This window comes from Boleophthalmus pectinirostris, unplaced genomic scaffold, assembly GCF_026225935.1.
Source record: "Boleophthalmus pectinirostris isolate CB_2022bp ecotype Guang Dong unplaced genomic scaffold, ASM2622593v1 HiC_scaffold_18, whole genome shotgun sequence".
Classification (NCBI taxonomy): Eukaryota; Metazoa; Chordata; class Actinopteri; order Gobiiformes; family Gobiidae; genus Boleophthalmus; species Boleophthalmus pectinirostris.
In genome coordinates, this window is record NW_026571133.1 from 18,168,704 (window position 1) to 18,187,978 (window position 19,275).

The following is a 19,275-nucleotide window of genomic DNA, read 5'->3' on the forward strand; positions in this document are numbered from 1 at the left end:
CACACTTTCCCTCTCTGTTCCTATGGCATATTTGTCCCTCTTGGGATTTGTACTATTTTTGTTTCTTAAGGCAGTTAATTTACTTATTCTTGCTGTGGATAGGTGCTTGTCTGAAAATGTTGTCACTTTTTTCTCAATTACTCTGACTTATACTTAAGTACGGGCACTCTAGTTTAAAAAAAGTTTCTTCTTGGCTACACAATTTCCATCACTCATCTGTCCATCTCCACTGTATAACATTTGTTTTAGTGCCCTAGTGGACCGCTGTAATACCCATCTCATGCTGCATTCCTTGTGTGGTTCAAAACAAATGAAGAAATATTGGATGTTTTTTAATAAAAGTATGTGCAAATACTGAAAGCCAAACAGATGGGGCAGAGGGTGACGAATAAGCAAATAAGAGAACTGGAATGGATCTCAGCAAGTGAGAGCTTTGTGATTATTGTATTGTGATGGATATTGTGCCTAAAATATATCAGTAACAGAATGTTGCTGATCTATAAGCCTTTGATTCACAATCAGCCCAAAGATGGTCAGTTTTCTGAATGTTTAAATAGACAATCCCATCTGTCTTCTCCTATTTTGCTCTCCTCCGCTCACTGCTGTCCCCAGCCTCCACAGCTTCTGTCTGTCCATGTGTGTGCCCTCAGCATGGCACTGCAATGACACACTGTGACCCCACACGCTAAAACAGGCTGACATCAGGGCACACACCACATTGATTCACTTCGTCCCCTTTGACTGGACGAGGCACTTTCGGAGTTGGTGCCCCCTCTCAGTTTTGGATTTATTTTTTTGCAAAGTTATTCAAGAGTGAGACCATTACTTGCATGGGTATTTAAAATGTTAAATAATTATTCACTGTTCACTGATAATTAATACAGTATACATACAAATGAACATTTTATAACATTTTGGCCTTTATATTCTCAATATACCTTTTGTTCCAGTAATACCTGATGTATCACTAATTTGAACAGTAATCACAAATGACCACTGTATGCCATTTTCTTGCCATAGACCAAAGGCTAAAGGCTAATTGAAAATTGTGTTGTTGTGTTTAATTAAATCATAGTCAAATCTAGATGAAATGCTCCAAATGTTATTGTTGTAATTTTCACAGCCAGTTTGAAGCCAGTGGTCACACATTCCTTCTGCTCTGTAGATTATTGCCAAATGGTAGTGCATAATTTGGAGCAAAGTAAATTTACCCTACGTAAATTCCCCATGTATGTTTTACCTGGAGGCCTTAATATCAAATTTGGCTTTCTGTTTTGTTTTTTAACATAGAACAGTTTATTAAAATTATGCTCAAAGGAGAAGTTGTGGGTGTTCCTTTATTCTTGTAGTTGACCGATTGAGAGGGTTACTTGTTTGGGTAATCAAGATGACTGCGCTCTTGCACATGATATACCATTTCATACAGGTTGAGGTCATTGTCTTCAAAGTACATCGAGTGCCCTTTTTAACTGTAGCTTTTCATCACAAGAAGTAAAGACACAAACTCTCCCAATTACACTGGACACAAGTTGGTGCGGGACAATCATCGGTGTGCTCTCCTGCTCCAGCACATCATAAGGCAGCTCTGATTGTCTGTATTCCTTGTTTTCAAACTGTTTCACCTTCTACTCAGCATCTCTCTATTCCCCATAGAGCTGCTGTAAGATGGGAGGCTAGTACCTTTTGTCCTCCATGTCTGCTCCTCCACTCCTCGTGCCTAATTGGCATAGAGTGCTGACATTTACACTCTTCGCCCTCAGTGACATGGTTCCTCTTCAGTGTGAAACTCCTTATTAGGTCGACATGATTTTTGCCCCTCTTTTTGTGTCTTTCTTCTCGTTTCTTCTACAGGTACTATATCTTCTCATTAAAACATTCTATTTTCATCACAGGAATGGGGAATGCACAGTTTAGCCATATGTTTGAGGATTTTATTTTGAGGCATTGTCATGTTTAAAAAATGATTCTGGCATTTTGCATAGTTTACATGTGAGGAAACGCAATGCTGCTGTTTACCTTTTGTATATTTTGATAATCTGCTCATGACCAAACTGGGGTAAACCATTCTGTGTTCAATAAAGTGATTGTCCTCAGCAGCCTCCCAATACTGACTTGGATAAAAGCTTCTCTTTTAAGCCTGACTGAGTGATAAAGGATTTTACTGGCTGAATGCTCTTGTTTTGAAGCCTGACAAGAAAAGCGGCCAAGATTGAAAAAAACAGTTTTGTTGCACTGTATTATTGGCACTTTTGTCTGTGGTTACACTCATAGTTTCAGACATCCTTTACAATTGACCTAGAATGACCTGAACAACTTCACTGCATTTTCGACACGCGCATTACACAATAAACAGCTGTGATAATAGCACTGTAGACTAACAAGGAAGAACACATGGTCCAACATTAAACTCACTATTCCATTTCTTCACATGTGTCTTGTTTCTGAACCCATCTGCCATGTTATGTGCCACACCTGGCAGTGGCAGGGCATTAAGCTCAAAGGAAAGCCATTGAAGAGTTGAAATGAGGAATTCATTTAACCTTGCTTGTTGGCATGACAGAGAATAATGGAGGTGTATGCAGGGATGGGATAGCATAGCATGCAGTATTGTCATTCATAGCTTTATTTTAATGTTGGTGCCTACCATTTACTTTCCTTTCACTTCTTCAATGCCATTTTGTTAAAATTTTTTTTTCACACTCTGCAAAGGGACACCTGTCACTGTGGAAGCCTGTGTTTGTCTTCTTCCAACTTGGAGCAATACAAAGACCAGCCTCCTTTAAAAATGTAAATGCTTTCTATTTGTGGGCTGCTCCTGTCACAGAATAGGTGAACACATTGAGGGACGATTTGGTGCACAGCTGTGCGTATGGTTACATCTGTGTGTGCGCGTATGGTGCCAGTCTGCCTTTGTGCAACTCATTAACAACAACTTCCTCTATGCTTTGACTGTGGCACACCTGGATCTGCTTGGCATTTGATAGGCTAATTTGGCTTTTTTTTTTTTGAGAGAGAATTGGTTTTGACAGAAAGGCATATTGCAAAAGGGTTTATAATGGAGGTTTTAAATGCATGTGATGAACAAACTGCCTTGTGAAATGAAACGTACACCAATTAAAACAACTATTGTAAACTGACCATAGCAAACTTCATTCAGTTTTAGCTTCTAATAGTCTATCCAGTGTCAAACGCTGGTCTTTTTTTCTTTGCATTATTATGCTAATTCTCTAAATGGTAACATAAAACTTTGAGCTTTGATGATTTCTCTTTATTAAAGGTGCACCATGTAACTTTTTTGATTATTATTCTGATTATTGCTTTGCCTAGAAATATTTCCATCTTGCAATTACATTCAACTATTCAATTACAAGTCTTTCTGTGGCTCAAAAAAATATAAGACATTATCTATTATTCTCTATGTCAGAGGTCCCAATTTTAAGCATTTTCTGAAGTGAAAATTCCTAAATTCCTTTTTTTCTCTTGTTTCAGGAAAAGACCAAAGATAAAGACAAGCGTTTCCGTCCACTTTATGACATTCCCTACATGTTTGAAGCCCGCGAGTTCCTTCGGAAGAAGCTCATTGGGAAGAAGGTGAGATCCAGTCATTATTATTGTCCTACCTCCCTAAAAAGCTTTTCAAATGCTCTTCTCTGGGCTATTCATATATTCAAACACACTTTTCCATTCCTTCAGCAGCAATACAATTATGTCTTAAGCCTATCTATTTCTGTGCCGCTGCGAATAGCAAGTGCTCTGATGCCCCGGGGCGTGGAAATGGCCCGCACGCACCCTTTAAAGAAACAGTGCTGATTCCCTCCCCTTGTGTCTATTGATCTACTCGACGTGTAGCCTGTGGGAGGCTGTGATTTACACAAATTTGACCCAACAGGAGCCAGTGTTAAGAATGCTACCAACTAAAGCTGCTTACTACTCAACATATGCATTTTCTACAGCCAAGTAATATCTCTAAAACATTATGTATAGCAGTTCAACCACTGTACCTTAATAGAAAAATAATGTTCCCCCAAATTCTGTATAAGAATACAGACAAACTATCGTATTACAAATTCACAACATGCAAGCTTTCAGAAGCCTGGAGTTTTGGCATTTAGAAAAATATTTGAATATATTCTTATGTCTGTCATTTTAATTGCCCCCATTAATGTCTATTTAATGACTAAATGTATTGCCTTTTTATAAAGAGAAAAGCAGGAGTAAATTACTTTATTCAAACAGTCAGCTGAGATCTGCTTTTGAGTTTAAATAAATCGATTGTTTTTTAATGATAAATTGACTAATATATAGGATCAACCCCATAGTTGTCAGCACCGCTCCAAAAGTGCATTTACAAATTTAGATCTCAAATGCCTTTGAGCACTAAATTTAAATTAAATTTAAATATTTTGAAAATGATTGTGTGTGTGTGTGTGTGTGTGTGTGTGCGCGTGTGTGTGCGCGTGTGTGTGTGTGTGTGTGTGTGTGTGTGTGTGTGTGTGTGTGTGTGTGTGTGTGTGTGTGTGTGTGCGTGTGTGTGTGTGTGTGTGTGGGATGGATGATGGATTATACATATACATATACTATATGTATAGTGTGTATGTGTATTATATATATATATATATATATATATATATATATATATATATACATATACACACATATATATATATAACATACACACACATATATATATATATACATACACACATATATATATATATACACACACATATATATATATATACACACATATATATATAATACATACACACTATATATATTACAACACACATATATATATATACATACACACACATATATATATATTATACATACACACACACATATATTATATATACATACACACACATATATATATATATATACATACACACACACATATATATATATATATACATACACACACATATATATATATATATACATACACACACACACACACATATATATATATATATACATACACACACACATATATATAATACATATACATACACATATATACATATATATATATATACATACACATACACATATATATATACACATATACACATATATATATATATATACACACACATATACATATAGTATATGTATAATACATATATATATGTATATATGTGTGTATGTGTATATATGTATGTGTGTGTGTGTGTATATATACATAATATATGTATATATGTATGTGTGTATAAAAAATAAAATAAAATAATGCAGCTTTTCTTTCTTGCTGTGGCATAAGTGTGCAATAGTTCTGAATTAAATCTGCCTTTACAAAGCAGACACATTTTTTAAATTGTGAAATCTAAAAAATGCAGGTTTTTCGAGGTATAAACATAACCTTTCTGCTGCCTTGGCAACAACTGAAATCATCGCCCTCATAGGCTTTTTAATGACATGTGCGGCCTTGGGTAAAAAGATAAGTTTGATGCAATGAAAGTATGGAACACCGTGAAAGGCAACTGAAGCAGGACTCTGCAGCTATTACTTAACATTGTGCCAACATTTTCTTTTTGTTCAATGCTGAGATGGAGATATCATATTCTTTTCTGGATTTATTGTGTAGATGTCTAAATGTATATATTTTTCTTTACAATTTTAAATGTTATGGCTTCAAAAACATGTTTTTGAGTTGTGTATTTCACAGTACTTTTTGGTACTTTTTTTTTTGGTTGGATACATATTTTTAAATGATCATCAATCTACATAATTTACTCTTACTTTTTAGGATTTTCCAAAATGGCATTTGTAAAATAATCTCTTTCTATTGGTACTCCACACTCATTCCACAATATATACAGTATATTCCTGTATTTTTAGGTCAGTGAGAACACAAAAACAACCCAATTTCTACTTTCCTCCTTAACCTGTTGGATGTGACTAAGCATTGCAAATGGTTCTCAGTGAGTGGATCTGAAGCCTTAATGTCTAATGCCACTCTGATTTAGAAGAGTAAAGCTGCATTAAATGCCTTTTCCATTACAGTCACATTATCTATAGAAAAGCTTTTGATCCGTTACAAAGTATATCTAATACAGTCATATTAAGAAAATCATTTTTTTCTCATGATGAGCTCAATGTATGCATTGTTAATCATAGAGACTATACAATGGGTTTGTTTTTTTCATTTACATATATGGGAATAAATCCAACTTGTACACAAAGTACATAGATATGCAAATGTTTACCAAGTGTCAAGTTGTATCATAAATCCTTGCATGTCATAAATAGGGCCTTTTACTTCTCATTCTGTCACTTACACCAGTCTTCAAGTCTCGTCTCACTCTCGTGTATATACCCAGCACTTTCTAAAATGACAGCTCTTGCATGGTGACATAATCCCAAAAAGCATGATTTGGCTAACTTTATAAGTAGTGCTTCTTGTCTGCTTGGGTCTCAGCCTCAGTAGAAAAAAGTCCAATGAAAATGTTGCATTAAGCCACTTATCAGGGTTGAGCACATTCGGATAATCCTGCGTTCTCAAAGTGGCTCCTGTTATGCAGCTGCTAGTGCACACTTTTCCTCCTTACTCTGCTGCATGAGAGCTATCTGTTTGCGAAAGTGAAACTCTATTCACAATTCAACATTTGGTGTGTTCAAGCAGATGCAAAGCTAGTAGTCTTAAACCTCAGGAGCTCCTATGGTTCAAAATCCAGATGGGGCTTTCACTGCATGTCTTCCTTTAGGATGAGTCAACGATCACTACTTTGAAATGTATGTAAATAAAATGGCATAAAAAACATACATGAAAATCTTATCAAGCTTTTGAAATAGTTACTAGTGTGTGCGCTTTTAAAATAACAAATAAAAAAAAAAAAAAAAAAAAAGTCAGGTTTGTTTTTATTTTACAAATCATTGTCAGATGAATCAGTAATTGTCTGTACCACATTATACAAATTACAATGTGCTCTGACTCCTGTGTTGTGTTATTGATGTGAAAAGCAGCCATCTTTTGTCCCAGTAAAACAAAGCCATTCGGCCACACACACACTCACACAGTGATGTCTCTGTCCTTGTCATTATCACTCAGCCCCCTTCCTAAGCCCTCCTCTGGCTTTTCCCCATGCCGTGCTCTCCTCTGGGGGCCTCACTGATAGCTTTGCCATATCAGGAAATCTGTGAGTTAGCCCGTGGAGAATGGAGGATGAGACTCCCCTAATCTGACATCACTGGTCAAAGTTTATAATCTGTCATCACCTTAGCTAATGGGTAACCTACTGGTCCTTGGCCTTCCCATCCCCTAACTCCCAGTACACCAGAGTATTTGCACTGGTTCTGGGTTTTATGCTCTTTTGTGGTTTTATTCTAATTCAGGTAAATGGCCATTTCATTTATTTCAATTACTCAAAATGGTTCCTTTTGTATTATCTTTTAAAATAACCATTTAAAGATTAATGTGTCATGGTGTCTACATTCAGTATCATTTTCTGTGTTGTTTCTATGCCAAAGACCCATATATTAACTTGCTTATGTTCTATTAATATATTACCTGAATGAATGTATTATTAATCTTCTTACTGTCATTCTTGTCATTTGGAAAATTCCCAAAAAGTAATTCAAAGGCAGTGTTCTTTGCAAATCATCTAGGCACTTTCATTTTTCATTTGAAAAACCATCTCTTCCCCAATTTGAAAAAAAAATTGAAGCAATTACAAGATACTCTGTTGCCTTGGCCAAATTTCATCATGTCCTTCATGTTTGACAAAACTCAAAATTACATTTTTGTGCTGCAACATTCTTGCTGTTGGCTCCCCTCCACCACCAATTCTGACCCACCAAGGTTTGAAATGTTCCAGTAGACGCCTGAATCAGAGGCACTCTCAATGCAAGTCGGTAAGATTCCACGTGAAATACAGGGCCACACACAGTAGTGACAAAGCTGTGTCCTCAGGCCACTTACTTTAGAGTTAGTTTTAGGCTGTGCTAGTTGGGGTGATGCATGTGTGCAAACGCCTCTCCTCTGGGCTGAGCTACTGTGCCGCCTGACATGATTTACACTGACTGGGTGACCTTGGAAACTGGGACAAACACACAACCCACTCACACTTGCAATTTTAACGCCCCAGATCAAATGATCGCTGTAGACGCTCTCACTAAACCTGATATGTTATGTTGACCTCTGCACTTGTGTCTGTGCCCCTACAGGTCAATGTGACAGTGGACTACATTAGAGCTGCAACTGGCCCGGCAGAAGGCACCCCCACATTTTCAGAGCGCACCTGTGCAACAGTCACAATTGGTGGCATGTGAGTAGAACAGTTGATTAAATAACATTTGAGGAGTAATTTAATCTATATCATATTAACTTGAAATGTTGTGTAAATATGCTTTTTTTAGATTTTATATTAATATTGTGCCTTTTATTCTACTAAATTGTAATGTGTTTTGTTTGTACAAACAGTACTAAAAGTACAGTAGTATTTACCTAATGCTATTTCACTCTTTGCAGCATACACCTAAAGGAGACCATAGCATTTACAGCTCAATAAATAAACTCAAAGCTGCAATTTTATGTGTACAATTTCCATTCTTGGCTGGGTTGTAAAATATCTGGTTCAAGATTATTGCAGAGGTTTTTTGGTCCACAAAACATTTTCCCACTCTTCCCCAATACACATCTCTGCATTTTAATTTTCACAAGGGTTATCTGAGTGCAGGCAATTACTTTCTATCTTCAAAAACAGTTATGCACAAAACCATTTTATCTTGCAGACACATTTTATGCAGGGCTACAGATAGAGATGTTATTAAACTATTCAGAAGTTCAAGCTATTTCAGAAGTGTTTTTATGTGGTGAAAAACATTTAAAATAATTTTCCCACCAAAATGGATTAAAGCTGCCATTTGTTGTTTGTGGTGTTCTGCTCCCCTTTAGAACTATGTTATTGAACCACAATTGATAGAAAAAACAATTCTTTCAGTCCCAACAATATTGTGATCTTTTTGATGCTTCAGTCATAAATAAATTGAGAACAAAGTAACCTATTGACCAGCCAATTATAACCCAGCACCAGCCAACAGCAGCAGCTGGTCTCCATGGATAACATTTGGCATATCCCCTAATGAGCATTGACATGACTAGGCTAGGCCAAGATATTTACCTTCTGTCACTCTGTCTCCTGGCATAGTTGGTTACATTGTGTCTTGTAATAATACCGTAAATTAGAGAAATTATGGAATTAAGTAATTTGTCACATAAAGGTTGTATTTTAAGAATGTAAGTGAATGTAATGGGGCTATGATTCACAAAAGATCAGATCCAGTTTATTTCAGTATTTGGTGTGTATTTCAGTGGTGGCATTTGGTGTGCAAAATTTGTAAATGACAGACCTGTCAAATAAAGTAGGAATTCTTAATGAACAGGGCGTTGCTTGCCTAGAGGCATGGAAGAAAACTAATATCAGATGAATACTTTGGCCTTTGTTATGTTTTGTTCCAAGAGACCCTGTAATTCAATTCCCAATTAATTGTTTAAATAAATGTATATTTCCACGTCATTAATCGAATTCACTGGCTTGTGCCACTGTATGGTCTGATATCCAGAGGTGTTATGATATAGATGACAGATGTGCTTTTCAGTGGACAAATGGGACTGTGCTGTCTGCCCTTCTCCCACACTTGATCTAGAACAGCCATGTCTAAGGGCCAGTAACTAAGTGCTACATTAACTACAACAATGCTCCCTCTTTGTGCCCTTCTCCACATCAGCAACATGGCAAAGCAGTGCTTAGTCAAGTGTGCAGAGCCAGCATTTAACCAGCCCTATGTTCTTTAGCAAGGCCATATTATTTATTATTGCTCAGCTTATACTTCCTTTCCAAAATTGTTCTATATTAGTCTTTTAAAGCCTCCTCCTCTCCTCCTATTATTGTTTGCAGTAACATTGCAGAGGCTTTGGTCAGTAAAGGTCTGGCCACGGTCATCAGATACAGACAGGATGATGACCAGAGATCCTCCCATTATGATGAGCTTTTGGCTGCAGAAGCAAGGTGAGGAAAGACCCACTCAATACTTTCCTTTTTAAATGAACACATATTCAAATTGTCATATTTCCTCAGTTGAAAGATTAGATTACATTAAACTGTTATACCATACATCTCTTTTAAAATGATCATAGCTTCTCTCTCCTTTCATCCTTGACCTTGTGAATGCTACTCTTGGGATATAGTATAAAAATGACCTTGAAGCTTTCTTTCCAAATTGCTTTTACCCACTGAGCAAGGTGCTGTCACCAAATTAATTCACATGGTATTATATATTATACGTATTCACTATATATAAAAACAAACCAAAAAAAACGCTCTTTACCCAGGGCCCATGAATATAATTATGTAGTGATCCAGTACAATTCAATATTGGCTGTAGATTAAGATCTGCTGGTTGTAGGTTGAGCAGATTCAGCCCTTTTTGTATAGAACACTCTCTCTTCTCTTGTGTCACTGCTCACTCCATTTCTTCCTCTTTTCCTCTCCATTCCTTACTCTTTTGCACCGTTTGTTCTTATTTCTCCACCTTAGCTGTTTTCGATTTTGTCCTTCTTTGGCCTTGCTCTGCTGGGTCGTCTTTTCACTCACTTCCTCATCTTGTCTATTCAGCTCCATCACAGTCTCTCTCTGTCCCTGATGGGGTTTTATTAAAGCTGATGAGAGGTTTCTGTCTATAGCCTAAGTTTTATTTTTAGATCTCGGTTGCATGAGGCTACTGGCCCGCAACCTCCCAGGAACCTCAGCTGTACTGCTAAATGAGCATCGCTTACCATCTATATGCATGCTTGCATAGATGGGCACCAGTAGTGATTTACATCCCTCAGAGCCAAGGGATGCATGACTGTCGACCAGCTACAGTGGCCTGGGAACTCTTTAACTCATCTAGAGCTCGAGGAAGTGCCTATGAAGAAGACTTCATGAGCCATTGTCTTATAGAATGCATCTCTTTAAAAAGCAAACATTTTCAACCATATTTGCTCATATTTGTGTTTTCTCATGTCACTATAATTTGTCTTGGAACAAATTATATTTTGGCTTTTCAGTTGAGCTGTAATAGCTGTTCAGGGAAGAAAAGTGGCATTGATTTACATATTACTTTGAGATGCAACATTGTTTGTCTGTCATTACTCATGTGCTCTCATTCTATTCTTTGCGGCTCAGGGCCATTTAATTTTCCTAATGGATAACTGTGGTGTTTGTGCCACATTTACTGTGTATTGTGTGTTTTTGACATGACTGACCACAGAGCTATCAAGAATGGCAAAGGGCTACACAGCAAGAAGGAGGTCCCCATCCACAGAGTGGCTGACATCTCTGGGGTGAGTCATTCTTTAATGTTTTAAATTCCAAAAACATTTTCTCAATGAGCATTTCAGTTCATAATGCAAGAGTGCCAAATATTGTGATCATTAATTTAGACCTCAAAGACACTTTTTCATCTGAAGATAAGCAGCCTCTAAAAATAATCAGAGCCATTAATATAAAGATCAGTAGCACTTCGTCCTGCCTTGTTTACGAGTGCCTTGGGGCTTGATAGAGGGATCATTTGGCTAATGAAGCCTGATTGGAAGTGCTCTACGAATGAAATTAGCTGTTTTTCTTGTAAAGTTTATAAAGTGCAGAGTAATGGTTCAGTGGTACATATATTTCAAGCATCTCTGAGGACTCATTTCATTTTTTACAAGATGTTATGATCTGTCTCCTCTTTGTTAAAGAGTCAAACTAATACTGAAGTTCAAAATGTTAATGATTAGTGTTAAAAGCAAGTCAATGTTTGTTAACAGCAAGTCAATGTTGTAGTGTACACTCTCAACTATAAACTAAAGCAAGTGTGTTCCTGTTAGACTTTATTTTCATAAGCAATTCAACATTTATTTACCCATCTACTATTCAGAGCTTTTGGACTTGAAAGCTTTAACCAAATTGGCACACTAACTTTAAACCATAGTATTTTTTCTGTAATAATAACTATGCTTTGAATATATGTGCAGTTATTTCCATATGTTGTCCATAAGGTAAATAGTTTGGCACATGCTGGTCCCTAGCATAATAAGGCTGTGTCATGCATTCATGTGTGGTTTGCAGAATGATGTGCTCCCCTAAGCTCTTATTAGTGTCGTTAGTGTTAGTGTCATCCTCCCTATGTTTCTGGTCAGTGTCATTATTTGCAGCTGTAGCTCCTCCTTGCCCTACAGTTTGTGTCTATTTCAAACGGATGGTACGGTATTTGCTGCACAGCTCAGGACTAGTGCCAGCCACTGCCAGTAGGCGTACATGCACGTGCAAGCACCAGTTGTTTGGCTAATGTAATGAGACTTCTAATAAAAGGCCTAAAATAGCACTACTTCGCCTCCTCTCTCCCACCTCCTTCCTTCTTTTCCTTTAGTTTTGTGATATACACCCACAAATTGCTGTGCTCAGGCTTATGCATTACCCACACACACTTACAGGAAATTAGAACTACATACATTGGCATCCTGAGCTCAAAGGTATCCTAGAATTATGCATGGTATGAAGAGGAGGCTGCATCACAAATAGAGCAGCGATATGTTTGTAAATGTATGGTGTTTCAGATAAATGCAGAAGGTGGGAGGAGAATGGAGAAGGCTCTTGATTCACCTCATGCCTCTCTGGGTTGCATAATAATGTCCTCTCACAGGTTCCTCCTTTTTCTGAACCAAGTTGCTGTGCCCACACACTGCAGGTGCTGTTGTGTGAACGGCTGACTGTTTGCTTCTGTTATCTCCCACTCAGCGGCCTATTTTGGACCACAGTGGGTGGAGTTCAGGTGCTGAATCTTCAGGCCTGGATCCCAACCACATGTCATGATTTTAAGTATCACCGGTGATTTGTTCTTCATGCCCAATGGCCCTAATGCCATGAGAAGCATTATTTAACCATTTCAACATAAGATATTTTGAGGGTTTCATCTAAAGAATCTGTCTGCCTGTAGTTTTAATCATTTTAAAGTCTTAAAAATAAACGTATTGTCCATCAGGAAACACAGAAAGCCAAGCAGTTCCTGCCATTCCTGCAGCGTGCTGGCCGATCAGAAGCTGTGGTGGAGTATGTCTTCAGTGGTTCTCGTCTTAAGCTGTACATGCCCAAAGAAACGTGTCTCATCACATTCCTCCTTGCTGGTGGGTAACCTTTTATTCTCCTCATATTTAGTTCTGTTGTTTAATTTGTAGTAGATGCTTTATCCTGCAGTTAAACTATTGTATTTTTAACATTTTATTTCTATTTTCCCTGATCATTCTTTACATTAGCACTTTACCGTTCGTGTTGTTATGAAACACTATAGCCACATCTGCCCAGATAATGGGAAGTGACTATCGCTATTCTTGTAATAAAAATGCAGTTTAGATGGACTGTCCCTTCTGCACAGCTGCTCAAGGAAGATATCTGAATCTAGGTATCTAAATCAGAATGTGTAACAAAAAAGTATAACTATAAGGATGCATTTTAAAGCATTCATAGCATCTACAATCTGAGCTAATGATCTCTCAGCAGATTCTTACAGGATGCCAACAAAACAAAGACTCTTTGCCTCTTTGGCTCTGGTCAAATGATCATTGTCATGTAATGATCGTGAAAATACAAAGGCTGGAATATGCAACATAAGATGTATCTGTTAAGTTTAAGTTTCTCTACCATTTAAGTCAAAAATACTGTAAATGATGCTGTAAATGAAACATCATAATGCAAAATGCTAAAGACTGAACTAAAAATAAAAAACTTAAAATGTTATTCATTTCATGTGTTAGTCATTATAAGGCCTTGTCCATTATTTTTTTTCCTTTTGTATTGTAGATGTCTCAAAGTAAAAATGTTGAGCTTAGCAGGTGAAACTCTCTCAAATCTTAAGATATCCAGGCTGTTAATACTGAACATTTCTTGTGCGTGCAGTGCTGTGTAATAATTGTCACTTGCTTTAGTTTGCACATGTGTTTCCGTTATTTCAGTTTTAAGTAGAAATCAATCACAGGCCTTTTTGGAATCCAAACAAAGGTGAGGAGAAAGACCTGAGGTTTGCATCAGGAGGTGAGGGGAAGTCTCAGTTACTTTTCCTTTAATAGACCTTCTGGCTGGCTGCTGCAGTGATATGTGCTTATGCAAATTCAGTGGGGGGTAACGGGAGTAGCTTTCATTCTAATGGGTGCTATAATGGAAGGGGTACTCACTCTCCTTTCCAATACCATTGGAAATGCTTTAAAAAAGATGAGAGCAATGTTATAAGGTGAGGTCAGTGCAAAGGGGCTGTATATGCTTGTACACCATCTGGGTCACCAGATAAAGGCCACATCAGGTGAAATTCTTTGACAGAAAGGTTGGTTGCTCTGGATAAACCTCACCCTTGAACACAAAAACTCACCCAAATTGTCCTCACAAAGCATTGATCAACACAGTGTGTGACCTGAGCCCACTTTGATTTTGTTCTTGGTGTTGTACCTAGAACATGCGACAATGTCTGTGAGAGGCACCTTCTCTCTTGCTGCGTGTGCTATGGAACTGTGTTGGAAATGGAAGATGAGAAAGTAGAGCAGAAAAAAAACTTTACTAAAAAAAAAAACAAAACAAAAAAACTGTAGGCAAAATAAAGCTGATGATTCAAAGTCAGAGAAGCTGGCAAATCATTTTTTAGCTTTTCCTTTGACCTTCACACAGCAGTGTCCTTCACACCTTGCTGTCCTTTTGCATTTTAGTGGAATTCAAACATTTATTACAGAACCATACCATGATGTGTGAGGCCTTTAGATTTATCACTAATGACTTTCATCTTAAAGATAATCTTAAATGTGCCTCAACCTTTTATGCAAACTGAAAAAAATGTCAATAAATGATTGCCAAACTTATCAATTTTAAATCTATTTTATATCCATTCATTGTGATGCATCAAATTATGTAATAGTCATAAGAAATCAGTGTATTTAGGACAAAACATGTTTTTGTATTATTTAACCTCTATTTACAATGCATATTGCAGGAAATTATGCAATGACTAGGAACAAGCCTCTATACTTAATGATTTATACATGGAGTTCTCAATAGCACTTAGGGCTGAAACCACAAGTTGATTGAGATGTTTGCCAACTAATTTATCAAGTCATTATCTGGACGGTACAGACAGGGCATGTGCTGAGAGAAGAGGTGTTATCAGACAAAGCAAGAATTGTGAAAAAGAACCTCATTTATAGGCCTTTTGCAATCTAAATGAATAATCAATTAATGTAACAATTATTCATTTAATTAATTGATTTGCAAAATAATCTTGGTTTACTTTGCTTTGTCCCTTCTAAGAAGCTTGTCTGGCTGTGACTAATTAGGCAGCCTTTAAACTTTGTACTCTTTGAGAGATACAATAAAACTTGACTTCTTTGTGTCTAACATTCTTAAGTCCTTTTTTGGAGGATTAGAGAATCCCTGCTCCAGCCTTTATCTGAGCTGTGACCAAACCAAGCAGAAACTCAGTATCTCCTTGCCTGCAATTACTTCCTGTTCTGTGTATTTACTAACCAATTCCCCTATTTCTCATCTTTTTTCTGGCTTTATCAAACGCCATTTTTATGCTGCCACTGTTGTATTCATAGGGTTGCACACAGATGCAAATGTGCATGTGTTTATAGGCCAAATTATTTGTCTGTAATAGGGCAAATTATGGATTGACAATATACAATAACAAATGTTTCAAGAAACAACAAAAAAAAAACTCACACTTGCTCTGACAAAGGCCATACATTGCGTTACAACATAGCCAGAAATTGCCATGAGTCTGACTCAGCCTCTGGCCTGAATTTAACTTCCCTTAGGCATTTGTTCACTGTGCAATTTTACATAAGATGAGTTTCATGGTAGTCTTTGGACAGGGTCATCTAATGGTAAATCTGGATTTTTTATTATTATTATTATTATTATTATTATTATTTATTTATTATTTATTATATTTTTTAATTTTATTATTATTTTTTTATTTTATTTATTATTATTATTTTTTATTATTATTATTTTGCTCAGTGCTTTTATATGCTCTCCTGACTGTATGTAATATCATGGTACCATATTGATATGATGAACTGGTTAATCCTCTTCATGACAACCACTTGTGTTTCTGATTGGCTATTTCTGTGCTTAACTTCTGTCCTGGTGTTGTCTGTGGGCAGGAATCGAATGTCCTCGCAGCTCCAGAGCCACACCCGGGGGGATGCAGCTGGCCGAACCCTTCAGTGAAGAGGCCACGCTGTTCACCAAAGAACTGGTGCTGCAAAGAGAGGTAAGCAGATAACAGGGCCTCTACATCTGAGCTTTGAGTTTCAAGTAGGCTTTACTGCACCACAAGTCCTTTTAAATAGAAGAGCAAGCATGGACTCTATTAACTATGTGAGAAATGTACTGTTCTTGACAAGTGAATATTGTAAGAATCTCAAAACACATGTGAGGTATTCCCATTCTGCACTGGTCAGTAGACATTATAAGTGGAACAAGGAATGATCAATGCCGTGTATAGATTTTATGGTAAACAAAGATCCAACTAAGCTACTACAGCTCTCAAAATGTTATGTCCACTGACAATATGGAGGTGGTCATAATTTTGAGCCTGATTAATGCAGCTTTCAAACATCTCTGTTTGTGAAAGGATACTGCTGCACAGTTAATGTTGATGGGTCAAAGGATGAAAACCACATACACACAGCACAAAGACTGCTCTCCTGGTGGCAGATCAGTGCTCCTCGTTCTTACAAAACTCCATCCACAGTGCACTGTTCATTCACATGCTAATAGGTTTTTATTGGAGGCAGTGAACAGACCAAAGCCATGATGGAACTGGCTAATCCGGTCTCCACTTATCCAGACCTCACACTCTTTTGGCTCTCTTCACTCTCCCTCTCTGTCCCTATCTACTTTTTAATAGTCCTTTTTTGCATAGCCTGGCTGACTCTACTGTCCTCTGCTGTTTTTAATTGTCATGGAAATGTAACCCTGAGGTGTGCTTAGGCAAGTGTTTACAGTACTATGTAAAGGCTTTAGACACGTTTTTACCAAAGCCCTGAACAATGAAATGTTAATCGATGAATAAAGGTAAACAACTGAATAAATTAGAACACAACATTTGCAAAGGCCCTGTTCCTAAAATATAGTGACGGCTAGGTCCTGCACACTGATTAAGGATCCAGTAGCTTCATATAATTTAATTTATTTTTTAAAGTTATGCTGCTATGATGCGTGGTAATGGATGCAAGCTTGCAGTAACTTATTATCAGTCTATGCGGTAGCCTTATGCGTTGGCATACACACCCGAGGTTTATTAAACTGTATCATTATTCATACACACATTGGCACACATTTTCTTTAGTCAGTTGTGGCATCAGCACATTTCTTAGTGGTAGGTGGGAGTTTGCAGGCAGGACTGAGCCATAATGAGTCCTGGGCTCTGTGTGGAGGCTGGCAGGCTTCCTACACTGACCTGCTGTTGTGGCTCCCGAGAAACAGACTCAAGCACATTTATCCACACTGAGGTACTATGAGGTACAGCAATCTCTATTGTTATTACTGTCACATTGGAAATTGTATTCATCATGCATGCATCTTGAAACGATGTCCAATTTGAGCATTGAATCGCACTGTCAGCAATTTTAAAATGTAATCTTGATTTTTCCCTTTTAATTGCTTGAAGGCTTGATTTGTATTAACTTTAACTGCAGAAAGATGTGCAGCATGGTTTAAGATTGACAGGAATACTTGGTAAATACATTATACTAATGGAATAATTATAACTTGATTTGGAGTGATTTATTTCTGTAGGGTTCAGAACATGAAGTAGGCACACTGTCAAAGGGCCAATTGCTGAGACAAAGATGGTAGTTCCCTCCTGTGTTCCCTCACCATGCTTATGTTGCTTTTAAAAACATGTTATTTAGGTGCGTGAGCTGCAGCTTGAATATGGATAATTTGATCTTATTAACATAGGACTCAACTGTTGAGTCATTTCTGAATAGTATCTGATTGCAGCAAGCTCGTGAAGACATCTCGAGATAGCCCGACGTGAATAACATTTGATTTGGGTTTTGGTGCTGCATTTATTTGCATTCATCAAATACTTTATGCTGAGAATTCTCAACATTTTCCTGTTTGTTGATCTAATGATATGTTTATTTGCTTGTTCATATTCTTTTTTTACATTCATACCCTATAATTAGCTTCTTTTATTTCAAGATGGATTTGAAGCACTTAAAGTCATCATGTTGATGTACTTAATACAAAAGATATAATATCACAGTGAATTTTTCTATCTGTTTTGGATCATTTGTTGTCTTGCCTCACTTGTTGCCTGGTTTGTCCTAAATCTCCTTATCAAATTACTTTGATGGAGACGCATATAATTAATGTGCTGTGTAGCAAGAGAGAGGCCTTGAAGACATCTTTTCAAACCCAGATTTTCAGTTTCTATGGCATCTTCACTTCTCCTTTATCCTTCCTTTCTTTAAGCTCCTCTCTCTGTCTGCCTGCGTCTCTCAGCTGCTTCTCTGTAGTGTTAATCTCTGACAGACACTGCTCCCATTCCCAGCGTGCATCTGAAACAGCAGCACACATTTCTGAGGAAAAGGAGAAAACACATTGGTAAACATCACTCTTCAGATATTTCCTTTGGCTTTTTGATGTCATCCATTACAGTTTCTCTCACCTCCCACCTTTCATTGAAAAAAAAACAACAACAAAAACAACAACCACCATTCACACACTCATTCAAGTCTGTGTTGATTTTGCTCTATTCTTTTGGGTGGCAACTTCAAACAACTGCAGTAGTTTTTTTTTTTTTTTTTCTCCCATTGACGTCTTTATCAAGAGTGACTCAGCTACAGATGAAACCTCCTTATCTCTGATGTATTAGAATGACTAATGCACTGAGCTACTCTAATCTAGTTTACTACTGACTATTATCAAATTGAAATACTCAATTAAATCAATATTAATGATATAAATTTTTTATATATATATGACTGTTGTGAGCAATTATTAATGTGTTGAAATTGCATACCTTTTTAAGGCCTTTTGGCAGCAGTATAAAAAATACAGAGACTATAAAATGTACTTTAACATAGTCACAACAATATGAAATAGAGCAGTAGATCAGTATTTTCTATTTGCTTATCTGGGAGGAATAGGAGGCATATGTATTAAGGGTGAAGTATGTGAGTTGTGCTACATGAGAGCAGGCTAAGTGGACAGTAATATGTGTTGCGCTGTTCCACCTACATATACTGTCAGTCGT

At 37.1% G+C, this 19,275-nt stretch overlaps 1 protein-coding gene across 1 annotated transcript in view; it reads left to right on the top strand.

Moving 5' to 3' along the window:
• The first annotated feature begins 1,803 nt into the window (after positions 1 to 1,803).
• Positions 1,804 to 19,275, top strand: part of snd1 (staphylococcal nuclease and tudor domain containing 1) — an 87,584-nt gene continuing 70,112 nt past the window's right edge. The window contains exons 1-7 of the mRNA XM_055154061.1: positions 1,804 to 1,851; positions 3,490 to 3,591; positions 8,167 to 8,267; positions 9,900 to 10,010; positions 11,254 to 11,326; positions 13,006 to 13,147; positions 16,169 to 16,278. Of these exons, the coding sequence (XP_055010036.1) occupies positions 1,804 to 1,851; positions 3,490 to 3,591; positions 8,167 to 8,267; positions 9,900 to 10,010; positions 11,254 to 11,326; positions 13,006 to 13,147; positions 16,169 to 16,278 (687 nt within the window). The remainder of the gene's footprint in view (positions 1,852 to 3,489; positions 3,592 to 8,166; positions 8,268 to 9,899; positions 10,011 to 11,253; positions 11,327 to 13,005; positions 13,148 to 16,168; positions 16,279 to 19,275) is intronic.